Below are 15,030 nucleotides of genomic sequence, written 5' to 3' on the forward strand. Positions count from 1 at the left end.
CAAATCGAATGAAAAGTTAATGTGGTAATTGGTGATGGAAGTCGGGGGTGGGGTGGGGAGCACACTTTAGACAAAGACTGTAGTTTCACTCGCACAGAAGGAAGAATGTGATTAAGATAAATAAGAGAGTCTTGGGATTCCCAGGATAGACTGTGCACAAGCAGGGCAGTTTACACTCCCTGAGTCAGAAGACCATGAGTTCAAGCCCCTCCACACAGATCTGAGCTCATTATTTAGACCAAGGAGGTACTGCACTGTTGGAGGTCTTCTGGATGAGATATTAAACAATGTGCCCGCTTGGGTGGATGTAAAAAGTTCCACAACATAGCTGAAGATGAGCAAAGCATCAGTCCGTGATCCAATTTTATACTTCATCCAACATTAATGCAGCAGGTCATCTGGTCATTGTCGTCCTAGTGTTCGACAAAGCTTATTGTGAGGTTGGTATTCTCCTTAAATACTGCGCATTCTCCTTAAACAACTGTCCTAATTTAAGGTAGACACAAATGCTGGAGTAACTCAGCGGGACAGGCAGCATCTCTGGAGAGAAGGAATTGTTGACGTTTCGGGTCGAAACCCTTCTTCAATCAGTCTGAAGAAGGGTTTTGACCCAAAACATCACCCCATTGCTTCTCTCCTGAGCTGCTACCTGTCCCGCTGAATTACTCCAGCATTTTGTGTTGACCTTCGATTTAAACCAGCATCTGCAGTTCCTTCCTACACATATTGTGCTAATTTAAAACTGCCTCTGACATGTTTTAGATGTGATGAACTTGCGAGCAACACTGCAACAAGGGCTTAGCTTTTTCTCCCTTTTATAAAACTCCCTCTGTGCCTACATCTGCTTTTGGGACAAAGAATGTCTTGCAAGTATATTGCAGAGTGCAAGACGCCCAGAGGAAGGTGAGCACGTGTGAGCGGGAGCGTGGATAAGAATATCAGATGTGACAGTAATTGATTCACTGATGAAGTAATTTGTTGTCGTTATGAAGGTCTGGCAAGACTGGAACTCAGCAAGAAAACGACAGAAAGCAAAATAAATAACCCTAATGCACAGTCAGGCAGGCAGGCCCCTGACTCTCTCCCCTTCTCTGTCTGCATTTCTTCTCCGAGAAACTGTTTAATAGGTGGTTTTGTACCCTGATGTATCCCGTCAATTTGTGTCAGGAACCTGGTTCTAACAAAAGGCTGTTTATTTATGGGAGAATATGAACAAGAGGAAAGTTCACTGGCAAATGTCAGTGCTTATGTTTAGTAGAGAGATTTGGGATTACTTAACAAATGATTTGACAAGCAAATGCAGCCTTCAATGCTCCAGTTGGAAATTACTGTATCAGCGGATCAGAACAAATATAGAAGGTCGGCACAAAATGCTGGAGTAACTCAGCGGGTCAGGCAACATCTCAGGAGAGAAGGAAGGGGTGACGTTTCGGGGCGGGACCTGCCCCCACCCCCTCCCCTGACATCAGTCTAAAGAAGGGTCTCGACCCGAAATGTCACCCATTCCTTCTCTCCTGAGATGCTGCCTGACCTGCTGAGTTACTCCAGCACTTTGTATCTACCTTCGATTTGAACCAGCATCTGCAGTTATTTTCCTACAGAACAAATATAGAGGTCATCTCGAAAAAGAACAGGCAGAACCTAGTTCAGGGATTTGCAGGAAGGCTGTGTGAATGTGATGCAGTTTACAGATCTATGGGTATAAAAGCCAAAGCAAATGGTTCTGTTCTGCATGGATACATCTGAAAATCCGCAGTGGGGGTCCCTCTATGCAGGGATTCTGCCCCTCTCCATCGGGGACCTGGGGTGGAGGGTATTGCACCCAGGAGTCCCCTGTAACCTGTTCCTCGCGGTTCACAGACTCGCCAGCCACCTGCCACTTTTGCGGGCTGGAGGAGTCTGTGTACCACGTGTACATGGAGTGTGTGAGTCAGTGTACACGTGTACATGGAGTGTGTGAGTCTGTGTACCACGTGTACATGGAGTGTGTGAGTCTGTGTCTGTGTACCATGTGTACATGGAGTGTGTGAGTCTGTGTACCACGTGTACATGGAGTGTGTGAGTCTGTGTACCACGTGTACATGGAGTGTATGAGTCTGTGTACCACGTGTACATGGAGTGTGTGTCTGTGTACCGCGTGTACATGGAGTGTGTGAGTCTGTGTACCACGTGTACATGGAGTGTGTGAGTCTGTGTACCACGTGTACATGGAGTGTGTGAGGTTGCAGCCCCTGTTCCAATATCTAAAGGGGCTGCTCCTTGCCTATTGGCTGCACTTCTCACCCACCATCCTCATCTCTGGACACCCTGTGCGTAGGGGAGAGGGTGGGGCTGAAGATGTCCTTGTTGGGTTGCTCCTGGTCCTGGCCAAGCTGGCCATCTGCGAGTCACGGCGCCAGGCGGAAGAGGGCTCTGCCCGAGCCGGCTGCCTGCCCCTTTTCCGGGGTTACGTCCGCGCCCGGGTGGTGTTGGAGAGGGACTACGCGCTGCCCACGGGAACCCTGGGGGATCTCCGGGACCACTGGGCACTGTGGGGGGTGGAGGTGATCCTCGATGGGGATTGTAATACAGCTGGACATGAGTTTATTTAGTATATTTGTTTGACGTGTATTGTTGTGAGGGTTTTGTTTCATTTTATATTGTACTGTAAATATTATTTTTAATAATTGATTAAATTATTTTTGGTTAAAACAAAGAGGAATAAGAGGCAGTGACTGACTCAGGTTATGTTTACTCACAGCAATTAGACGGCAACCTTAGCAGGGATGGCCAGTTAAAGTACATCTCCACTTCATTGCTTCACACAACGTGAATGTTACTATATGTAGAACGAACTGCAGATGCTGGTTTAAACCGAAGATAGACGCAATGAAGATAGACACAGTAGACACAAAGATAAAGAGAGAGTTAGATATAGCTCTTAGGGCTAACAGAATCAAGGGATATGGGGAGAAAGCTGGAATGGGGTACTGATTTTGGATGATCAGCCATGATCATATTGAATGGCTCGAAGGGCCAAATAGCCTACTCCTGCACCTATTTTCTATGTTTCTATGTTAAGTACTGGAGTAACTCAGCGGGCCAGGCAGCATCTCTGGAGACAAGGAATGGGTGATGTTTCGGATCGAGACCCTTCTTCAGACGAATATTATTAAAATGCCTACCATCTAATTCAAAGCGAACACTGCTACAGAAGACTTACAAACTTATATCCGTGCTGGTATATAATGCTGTTCCCTTGTTGGATGGTTTTTAACCACTGTTTGGAGAGTGCTAATGTGCATTTTCACAAGGGCTGTCTTTCCCCCGTCTCTAGCCGCGAGGTCACGGGTGAGTGCACTCACATGTGGAAGGTGCTCACGGCGTTTTACACTTCAATTTCATGACCTCATTGGAGAAGCCATTGGGTGGCTTGGCCAGAACTACAACACAACTCTGGCAACCAGAAGTGTCCAAGACTGCACAACAAGTTCATAAGGTCATAAGTGATTGGACCAGAATTAGGCCATTCGTCCCATCAAGTCTACTCCGCCAATCAATCATGGCTGATCTGTCTCTCCCTCCCAACCCCATTCTCCTGCCTCCTCCCCATAACCTCTGACACCCGTACTAATCAAGAATCTATCTATCTCTGCCTTAAATATATCCATTGACTTGGCCTCCACAGCCTTCTGTGGCAATGAATTTCACAGATTCACCACCCTCTGACTAAAGAAATTCCTCCTTATCTCGTCCTTTAACGTCCTTAAACATCCTAGAGGCCGTGACCTCTAGTCCCAGACTCTCCCACGAGTGGAAACATCGTCTCCACATCGACTCTATCCAGGCCTATGAGGGCACAAATTTATTATATAACATCTCAGCCAGATATATTTAAGCCTTGAAGAATAAGGCGTTGAACAGAGTGGTCTGCCAACAACTCACCACCCTGCTACCAAGGTAGACACAAAATGCTGAAGTAACTCAGCAAGTCAGGTAGCATCTCAGGAGAGAAGGAATGGGTGACGTTTCGGGTCGAGACCCTTCTTCAGACTGATGTCAGGGGAGGGGGCGGGACAAAGTTTTGACTATTCAGCCACCTTAGACCCCACCTAACTGAAGTCATGCTTGACGTTGAGAGATGGTGTCGACGCACAGTTCCAAACATCCTGCCTGAGATCCCAAGCTCAGCCACGTGACAGCAGAGAGAGGTTCAGGGGAGCCTGAGCCTTTGTCGTGACGCGGAGTAGTGCTGGGGTTTGGAACGATGCGTTGGTGAATCCCTTCCTTGCCATGAACTATCTGTGATAATGGTTGAGCTATTTCAACTCATTGAGTACAGAACATTCGGTCCACAATGTCTGTACCTAACACGATGCCTCGACTAATTCTTATCTAGCTGAACATAACCCACATCCTGCCATTCCCTACATATCTATGCGCCTATCCAAAAATGCCACTGCCGTTTCTGCCTCCACCACCATCCCCTGGCAGTGCATTGTCACCAACCTCTGTACAAAACCTTGCCCTGCATACCTTTAAACTTTGCCCCTCTCAACTTAAAGCTATGGCCCCTGGTATTTTATATGTCTATCCTGGAAAAAGGTTCTGACTGTCTACCCTATGCATGCCTCTCAGTGGGACAGGCAGCTTCCCGTTCCTTCTCTCCAGAGATGCTGCCTGAACCGCTGAGTTACTCCAGCATTTTGTGTCTACCCACAACCTCAGGTGTTCCAGATAAACCATCAAGTCTGTCCAACGTCTCCCTGCAGCTCACGTACGTGTGCACACATTATGGAAATGAGTATTCATGTTTGCTTCCCTACACTTGATGATGACATTTTTGAACGGTGATCCAACACTCATGCTGCAAAGTCATAAACGACTTCTTTCCTCTTCACAAGGTGTTCTCTTGGCTACGTACACGGATAACATTAGAACCTAGACTGGAGGTGACTGGGTCATTTCCCTTTCAAACTGCTGTAAGTACTAACATTGGTTTTATGCACTAATTTGTATGTATCTTCAATCATGCATTTATCTGGAGAAATGACCCTGTTTTGATTGGGAACAGTTGTCCCAGTTTCTTTTTCCTCCACTCTTTAAACAGACTCTGTTTTCTGAGTAAATCGACTCTGCTTGCTGCACAATAAGTGCTTGTCCCACCACTGACTCTTGCCAATAAATACTCTTTTTTTTGGAGGAACCTCAAGATTATTGAAGCACATTTAGGTATAGATCTATATTTTCATGATTGGTTTCCGTTTTCAGTTGTCATTTTAGGCTGGGGAGTAGAGGGGGCTAGGGGAGGAATGGCAAGTGGTGCAGAAAAAAAGAGCCGATGTTGATCTGTGCAGAGAAATACTTCATGGCCACTCTCAAGCTTGAAAGGGTTCAAAGACGATTTGTGAGGATGTTGCCAGGACTAGAGGGTCTGAGCTATAGGGAGAGGTTGAGTAGACTCTATTCCTTGGAGCGCAGGAGGATGATAATATTATAGAGGTGTACAAAATCATGAGAGGAATAGATCGGGTAGATGCACAGAATTTCTTGCCCAGTGTAGGGGAATCGACGACCAGAGGACATAGGTTCAAGGTGAAGGGGAAAAGATTTAATAGGAATCTGAGGGATAACTCTTTCACACAAAGAGTGGTGGAACAAGCTGGCAGAGGAGGTAGTTGAGGCTGGGACTATCCCAATGTTTAAGAAACAATTAGACAGGTACATGGATAGGACTGACCCCCACGTTAGCCCCACATACTGTGTGCGGCTTACTACAGTGCTATTATGGTCACCTTTTCTCTGCTGAGCTGGAAGCCTGGCTGAGGTCATTGTTCCCGATGAAATTACGGATTTCAGAGAAGTACGACTCCTCCTTCTCTTCCAAAAGTGCAGTGTTGTCTAACTCGGAGTTGGGCGAAGATGCACCTGTGCCCAGGTGATTGGACGAGACCCCAGACTGTTGGCTCGCTGTAAAGAAAGAGGAGAAGATGAGGATCACAGTCCACAGGAACCATGAAACACCAGGTGCAAATCTACGCTCCGCACTCCCTCCTCATCTACGATTCATAAAGTAGCATCTCATGCAGACATTGTTGTTCACTGCAACGCCACGTTCCCGGTCAGTTTAGTCTGTACGTGAGCAAGAACCTGGATACAAAAATCAGTGGTGAGAAGTACTTCACTGTTTATCTTCAAAAGAGGGTCAGAAAGTAAATCATACGACAGATAGGTGTCAAACAACACAAGTCGTGGTCACTGAACCCAAGCACTAGTTTCACTTGGCTATAAGAGAGAAATTGGAGATTATCCTGCTTTTCTTCTTTTCTTCTACCTAGACCTATTTTTATAGGTAGCACACAACACACATAAGATTAAAGAAAGCCTTAAAACGATGGTGAAGACAGCGGAGTACATGGGACAGGTCACATGGAACAGTTATCACTGCTTTTGTGTGCTGGATGTGTAATGAACTGCACTGATAAAGGCTCTGATAGATTTTATACTCTGCTACAGGTCGCCCTGCCTGGGTGGACCATTTCTGGGCAATTTAATAATCTTGAACCAACAGAATTATTGAGTCTGATGTACAAAGGCAAATCTGGGGCTAATAATTTAAAACAGCAATAATTTAACAGTGGCGCAGCTGGTAGTGCCGATGCCTCACTGCGCCAGAGACCTGGGTTCAATTCTGACCACGGGTGCTGTCTGCGTGGAGTTTGCACTTTCTCCCTGTGTCCTGGTTTCCACGGATTCTCCCGTTTCTTCCTACATCCCAAGGCAGGTGGGTTTGTAGGTTAATTGTCCTCTGCCACTCGTGTGCACGGAGTGGATGTGAAAGTGGGATAACATCAAACTACTGTGAACGGGTGATGTGGTGTGGAATCGGTGTGGAATATAATTTATGATCACGGTGGCTGAAGAGTCTGTTTCCATGCAGTACCTTTCAATCAATCAATTGATTCAAAAGGGCAAAACCTGCTTAAGTTGGTACATGACCAATAAGCAAAATAACGGCAATAATAATAATGACGGAGTAAAATGTATCATTGTGATTCACAGGGATTGGAAAAGAGAGGGGAGGGTAAATAAGTCAGTGGACAGAAATTGAGCGAAAGAGAACAAAAGGCGACTGTAGTCACCCAGTTGGACTTTAGCAACAATGTGACTGCTTCATGGTCACAAACTTTTATTTCAGGATTTTGTCAAACTGCATTTGTTTTTGCAAAGTGGCTGGAGCGGGCTTATGTCAAAGCCCCTGGCTCACCATCTCCCAACACAACGACAGTGCGGCTGTGTCCTGCAATGTTCCTTGGAGCACATGCCCAGACCAATGGTGGGAGGAGGACGTGCCTTACCTGGAATGCTCTCGTTCTCGTGTTTCTTCAGGTGACGATCCAGATTGGTCTGCTGCCCAAAGCAACGACTGCACAAGTGGCATTTGAATGGCTTCTCTTTATTGTGGATGTTGCGGACATGTCTTTGTAGGTTTGAGGAGATGCTGAACGACCTGTCACAGTACTTACACCTGGAGGGACAAGCAAACAAAGGGGCCAATGGACAACTGTATCCCAATCAAACCTCCTCCAACCTGGAAACTTATTAATGCTCTTGTCAATTTATGATCATGTTGGAACTAATAATAATAATAATAATGCATTTTATTTATATAGCGCTTTTCATATACTCAAAGACGCTTTACAGAGATTTTGAGAACATAGGGAAATTAATAAATAGATAAATAAGTAAATAAATAAATGAACAGAGAAAGGAGACAGTAGGTGAGGTGACCTTCAGTGGTTGAAGGCAGTACTGAACAGGTGAGACTTCAGCGATGTTTTGAATGTGGTGAGTGTGGGGGAGTCTCTAACGGTTTGGGGTAGTGAGTTCCATAGGGTGGGAGCAGCGATGGAGAAAGCCCTGTCCCCCCAGGATCTGAGTTTAGTCCGGATGTGGGGGGATAGGAGATTGGCAGCGGCAGAGCGGAGGGTGCAGGTGGGAGTGTGCCTGTGGAGGAGGTCGGTCAGGTAGGATGGGGCCAGGTTATGGAGGGCTTTGTAGGTTATGAGGAGGATTTTGTACTGGATTCTCTGGGGGATGGGGAGCCAGTGGAGTTTATAAAGGACGGGGGTGATATGGTCACGGATCGAGGTGTGTGTGAGTAGACGGGCAGCGGAGTTTTGAATGTATTGAATGTATTGAATAATAAGCCCCGAGAAAAGTAATATGCCCAAGCACTTCATTGTTCTTTCTTTCAGTTCTTGCAATCATTATTTTAAATCCTCGCTTAAAGAGAGGGCCAAGTGAACATCTTAACAAAGATCTGTAAATTATGAAGAGGACCAAAAAGACAATGTAGAGAAGATGTTTCCATATTGGGGAAGTTTAAATTTCAGAGTGGTTTAGTTTTAGTTTAGTAACTGGCTAATGTAATAGCATCTGATGTTAATAGGATGAAGAAGAGTTACAGGTGGAGGAACGTAAAGACTAAATACAGGCGTGGATCAGATGGATTGTCGAGACTGTTTCTGTGCTGTGGATACTGTATCGCTATAAATGGCCAACGTGAGTGATCATGTTTGCTATGGTGTTGATTGTGGGATGTATTCAAAGCCTAACCAATGATCATTTGCAGCTTCTTAAAGTGCTAAAAGTAGAATTCACCTAAAAACTTGGATTAAGGAAAATGGACATGTGGAAAGTGAGGATATATATCGTGCGACACAAGTCAGTTGTCATATCATTGTCATAGATTATGGGCTCTTGTGTCACCAAATCATTAATTTTAAGTGAACAAGCAGCTATCTCATCTGACATATCTTTCATTCACTTGTTCTATATCTCTCTATGTAGGTGTTAGAGGTTATGGGGAGAAGGCAGGTGAATGGGGTTAGTAGGAATAGATAGATCAGCCATGATTGAATGGTGGAGTAGACTTGATGGGCCAAATGGCCTAATTCTGCTCCTATTCCTTATGACCTTATGATCACCGTCTATATCTCTTGTTTCTCTTTCCATTGACTCTCAGTCTGAGGAAAGGTCTCAACCCGAAACGTCACTTATTTATTTTCTCCAGAGATGCTGTCTGACCCGCTGAGTTACTCCAGCTTTTTGTGTCTATCTCATCTGACAACACAGATCAATGTGGATGGCACGATTAGGACTAGCTGGGGCTTGCCTGCTGACACACACATACACAGACTGGGCAGCTGAGGCTCAATACAAAAGGGCATTCCACGGAACTATCATCCCTTGCCTCAACCTCAGTGAGCATCGACAGGGTGAAAGGAGAACTTGGGGAAAAGGCTTGGGGCTCCAAAGAGTTAACACATGGTGAACAGAACACACAGCGCAGTCTGTGAGCTGTTCCCTGGGGTTTATTGATAGAATTGATAGGCCACAATTTTACTTTGCTGTACAAACAGCAGATTTCCACTTGCACTGCTAATTGTGCTGGGAAAATTACTGGGCATCAAAAGTTTTAATCAGATGAATGCTTTTATGTTCAGCCTAAAAAATGCCTGCTGCTAATTTAAGACCTTGGTGCGGCATGGGTCAGAGGCAATTGTCAAATGGCGAGAAAGCTTGAGTGTTTAGTTTAGTCCACCAGGGACCGAGAGTTACTTCATCTGGAGCGTCTGGCCATCAGCGCAGTGCCCGGATCATTTGCTCCAGAGCTGAGGTCTTCCAGCGGTCACTCTTCATCAGACGATCTCCTTGCACAATCTGATAATCGCTGTGCGAGTGAAGTGCTCCACACCGTGAACCGTGAAGGGCTTTAAAACAAAGCCTCGGCTCACCATCCAATGTGCCGCGTGTTCACCTCAAAGTCAACTTGAAAAGTCGCAGGGAAAATGATCCCAGTCATTTGTTAGGGCAAGTTGTTTCTAAATGACCTAATCATACGGAAAGAAAGAGAGGGAGAACAAAACAAAAAGGAGCTGACCAAGCTAAAACATCATCCTGAGGGGATTTTCAATCTGTAACCGAGGCGGCAAACAGGGACTGAGAAAGTGATGTCTGCAATCAGCAAAGATTTAAACGGCATCAATCTTCTTTCTTTGCACTTTTGAAATTCCTTAATCTGCCCGTTGCAGTTTCTCAGGATTGGCCCAGTACACTGGGAACAACAGAAAGGCCCTGTGCAGTCAGAACAACAGAAAGGCCCCATGCATTGTTCCTCAATGACAGAGTTAAGGTGGCGGCAGTCATTGGCAGGAGGGGAAGAAGTCCAACTATTCATTATTTTGACAACCACGAGGTGGGACTGAGTGAATAGAGTCATAGAGTGACACAGTGTGGAAACAGGCCCTTCAGCCCAACTTGCCCACACCGGCCAACATGCCCCATCTACACTAGTCCCTCCTGCCTGTGTTTGGCCCATATCCCTCTAAACCTGTCCTATCAAATGTACCTGTCTAAATGATAAAGGAAGGTATCGGTGATGGAAGAGAGGGCTGTTAGCTTACAGATATTTCTCTGCACGATCATGTTTAAGTCACCTAGTCAGTGCTCCCATCTTGGCTTAATACAGTCTGGCCAACCAGCAGATAAGGACAGTCTAAATCAACAAGTTCACTTCTTGTACTGAAAGCAAATTCAACCATCTGTCCTCTCCAGGGACATAACAGATCCTGGAATAAAATATGTGAGTTCTTTGTGGATAGACTCTAAAATTTATCCTTCAACTGACAACTACAAACACTAAAACCACTCATTACATTAGTTCAGTAAAATCTTAATAGAAATCCAGTTTGGGGCTCCTCAGTCCCACCCACTACTTGCATTTGGACTGTGTGCGGAACCTGCAGCCACTCCTAAATACTGCGGCACCCACAGAACTCTTTTACTGGACACTTCATTACTGTGGCCTTTTCAGGAGACAAGTGAGGCTGCAAGTAACACTGAGGCAGAAGGAATGGGTGACGTTTTGGGGCAGGACCTGCCCCCACCCCCTCCCCTGACATCGGACTGAAGAAGGGTCTCGACCGAAACGTCACCCATTCCCTCTCTCCTGAGATGCTGCCTGACCCGCTGAGTTACTCCAGCACTGTGTGATACCTTCGATTTGAACCAGCATCTGCAGTTATTTTCCTGGGTAACTCTGATCTATATGCTTATATTGTTGCCAGTATGAAGGGAGAGCATTTAGCATCACGTTTAGCATTTAGCATTTAGCTCCAAAGACGTACAGGTATGTAGGTTAATTGGCTGGGTAAATGTAAAAATTGTCCCTAGTGGGTGTAGGATAGTGTTAATGTGCGGGGATCGCTGGGCGGCACGGACTTGGAGGGCCGAAAAGGCCTGTTTCCGGCTGTATATATATGATGATATGATGATGATCACATGAGAACAGGGAATGGCTTCCATTTTATTGCAGGGGTTGTCCATTTTTTAGATCCTTTTAGCTCGGCCTATTTAAATGACCCTGAGTTTTATCACTAAATAAAAAGAGTTCTTTGCATGATTTTAAATGAAGCACAAGTGTGATCTGCCCTGTCCCCACTGGCTCCTCCCTCGCACACACGGCACATTCCCTGCACACTGGTAAATAAACAGCAGCATCTGGTTAGGATGAGGAAAATGACCAGCACTGTGAAGGCTAATGCAGTTAAACCCTTACGTCTCGTTCACATGGAATTATTTCTTTGCTTTTCCAACAAGTATCATTTTACGATTTGATGCCATTTTCACGAAGGAATCATCACTTGTTAAAACGTGTTGTTTTGTGTGTTATTGTTGTGTGTCTGCTGTTTATTATGTGGGCTTCATGTGAACAAGGGATTTCATATCACCCTGAGGTATTTGACAATAAACGAAACTAACTAACTAACTAACATTCATCCACAATCAATTTAACATTACACAAATATTTATTTTAAACGCTGCAAAAAGCGTTCCCTTAATTATAGTTAACCTTTCATTTGTATAATTTCTAGAACCTGCTGTTGAACCAACTCCACTCTGTTCCCCACACTTACTCATTAATGACATGGAGGTATTTTCCAAAAAGGTTGTGTTGGAGATCAGTGTGGATTCCACCCCTCTCTTATCCTGAACATTATTGATTTATGCCAACATCAAACTAAAATGACCAAGGGCAGCACGGTGGCACAGCGGTAGAGTTGCTGCCTTACAGCGCCAGAGACCCGGGTTCGATACTGACTACGGGTGCGGTCTGTATGGAGTTTGTACGTTCTCCCCGTGACCTGCGTGGGTTTTCACTGAGATCTTCGGTTTTCTCGAACACTCCAAAGACGTACAGGTTTGAAGGTTAATTGGCTTTGGTATAAATGTAAAATATTCCCTAGTGTGTGTAGGTTAGTGTTAATGTGCGGGGATCACTGGTCAGCGTGGACCTGGTGGCTGAACGGCCTGTTTCTGCACTGTATCTCTAAAATTAAAACTAAAATCCACACCAAAGGCTACAAAAACGACCGAGAGCCAAACATATTGGGAATGGACCATTTTCATTCTGGATAATTAATGTGCTTGTGCAACTATGAAGGAATGTTCACATTTAGTTTTCTAGTTGATTCTCCATGGCATCAGGTGAGGTTGTGATCTGTAGCTGTTAACATCGAGTTGTGCTTATATCCAAGCCTCTCAATTTAAATAACCTGTTCATGTGCTAATCTTTAGAGAAATAATCTAACAAGGTAAACTGGGGAAATTATGTAGCTTGCAACTCCTAAGGGCAGTTTTAATTGCTCGCGAATTTCCAGCTGCAGTTCAGAAATGAAATGGCTAGCTTCATTTTGTTCATAACTCAAATCTTTTGAAGCACTGTGTACATGTTCGGCATGAGCAGATAGTGTTTTCTGAATTAGCTGCACGGGGCCAGATGTAGCTGGGACATGGCCAGCATATTGGCCGCTGTGGACCTGGGACTCGCTGGCCGCAGACCAACGGCTGTGGGCCCGGCTTGCCCACTGCCGACTCCGAACCCGGCCCCGAGCCACTGGCGTCGACCGGGACCCCCACTGCTGTGAGCGAGAAGCGACCCGCCATCAAGTGACCCGCACCTGGGAGGGGGGGGTCACCGGCTGCCAAGGGCGGTAGCAGGCAGAGGACAGGGATGTTCGGTAAACCTTTGTAATGTTGTCGACCTTTGTAATGATGCCTCTGAAAGCAGTGAACTGGATTCAGGGCCACAGGTTTCATTGCCTGAGGCCTAGTTGTTACTTGAAGACTCACTGGATTCCTGAAAGGGGCACAGTAGTGAAGGCTCCAGTAAAAGAATCCTGTGGGTGCTGCAGTATTTAAGAGTGGCTGCAGGTTCAGCACACAGTCCAAATGCAAGCCATGAGAAACTCATTAGTATCTTTCCAGCATAAGACATCGCATGCTGAGCACACAAGATAACATTGGAGACGGGGCCTGAATTGTACTGATCCATTGTAGATCTGTTTCTTACCTGTAAGGCTGCTCTCCTGTGTGCGTTCTGAGATGTCGAGTGAGATTTGCTGATCTTGGAAATATTTTCCCACAGTATCTGAAGGGGAAAATTACTATTAGAACTGGACAAGAATACCGATTCTCTTGGTATCTATTGCAATTCATGGGACACACATATATCCAAGGTTGATGTGCTTCCTGTGTGGGGTCCATCTGTGATGATACGAGTCAAGTAACATAAGGTGACTAATGTTCATTACTGGAGTTAAGGTGAGTAGTGATGATCACATATCTTAAATTTGGCAGAAGGCTCACTGCAAGTTTTATTTTAGTGACGTGTGCGTGTAATTTTGATTTCAAAAGGCTTTACTGTCCACAGTTAGTGATGGATGCCAGAAACCAGAGCTTTGATCTTCTTGTTTAACCGAAGGAAATGCGGCTTATTCACGAGTCAAACTCAGCCGAACAATCCGACCATGTTGGGGCAGAGGAACAATTGAAATGATCGGGGGTGAGTGCTGTGATTGGGGGAGTGCTGTGATTGGTGGTGAGTGCTGTGATCGGGGGTGAGTGCTGTGATCGGGGGTGAGTGCTGTGATGGGGGTGAGTGCTGTGATGGGGGGTGAGTGCTGTGATTGGGGGTGAGTGCTGTGATTGGGGGTGAGTGCTGTGATGGGGTGAGTGCTGTGATGGGGGGTGAGTGCTGTGATCGGGGGTGAGTGCTGTGATGGGGGTGAGTGCTGTGATGGGGGGTGAGTGCTGTGATTGGGGGTGAGTGCTGTGATGGGGGGTGAGTGCTGTGATTGGGGGTGAGTGCTGTGATGGGGGGTGAGTGCTGTGATCGGGGGTGAGTGCTGTGATGGGGGTGAGTGCTGTGATGGGGGGTGAGTGCTGTGATTGGGGGTGAGTGCTGTGATGGGGGGTGAGTGCTGTGATGGGGGGTGAGTGCTGTGATGGGGGGTAAGTGCTGTGATTGGGGGTGAGTGCTGTTGGAGGATAGGAGGGACCACCCCATACTGATCTTCACATCAGTGAGGGAGAGGCGTGAGCCACCTCTTCAGGAGATTTATCCGATCAGCAGGTGAGGGAGAATGGGTTGCAGGGCACAGGGAATGGGGGGGAAATCTGCCAGTAGCATTGATGAGCCCTGGGACATATCTTCTCCAATTCCTCTGTGCATCTGAACCATCCAAACACACGGGAGTGCTGCAGATGACACTTCCCGGTAATTTGTCAATGCTCTTGTACAGAAGTTGTCCTTTGCTGTGTGACTGAGAACACTGAGTAGGCCTCAGGCTTCAGAATTTGCCGCGGGACTCCTGCTTCGTAAAGGCCCCGTTTAAGAGCTAAACTTCCAGAGCAACATCTCTCCCTCATCTCAGGTCCCCCACCATTCCACATTGCTATCTGGTAGGGTTGCCAACTGTCCCGTATTAACCCCATTCTCCTGTCTTTTCCCAATAACCCCTGGCACCCATTCTAATCAAGAACCTATCAATCTCCACCTTAAACATATCCATTGATTTGGCCTTCACAGCCGTCTGTGGCAAAGAATTCCACAGATTCACTACCCTCTGACTAAAGAAATTCCTTCTCATCTCCTTACCAAAGGTAAATCCTTTAATTCTGAGGCTGTGGCCTCTGGTCCTAGAC

General features: G+C 46.1%; 1 protein-coding gene across 1 annotated transcript in view; it reads right to left on the minus strand.

Moving 5' to 3' along the window:
• Positions 1-15,030, minus strand: part of prdm16 (PR domain containing 16) — a 722,475-nt gene that overhangs the window by 23,284 nt on the left and 684,161 nt on the right. The window contains exons 13-15 of the mRNA XM_078425753.1: positions 13,397-13,474; positions 7,329-7,507; positions 5,775-5,949 (exon numbers count right to left, since the gene is read on the minus strand). Of these exons, the coding sequence (XP_078281879.1) occupies positions 5,775-5,949; positions 7,329-7,507; positions 13,397-13,474 (432 nt within the window). The remainder of the gene's footprint in view (positions 1-5,774; positions 5,950-7,328; positions 7,508-13,396; positions 13,475-15,030) is intronic.

This window comes from Rhinoraja longicauda, chromosome 30 (genome assembly GCF_053455715.1).
Source record: "Rhinoraja longicauda isolate Sanriku21f chromosome 30, sRhiLon1.1, whole genome shotgun sequence".
Lineage (NCBI taxonomy): Eukaryota > Metazoa > Chordata > Chondrichthyes > Rajiformes > Arhynchobatidae > Rhinoraja > Rhinoraja longicauda.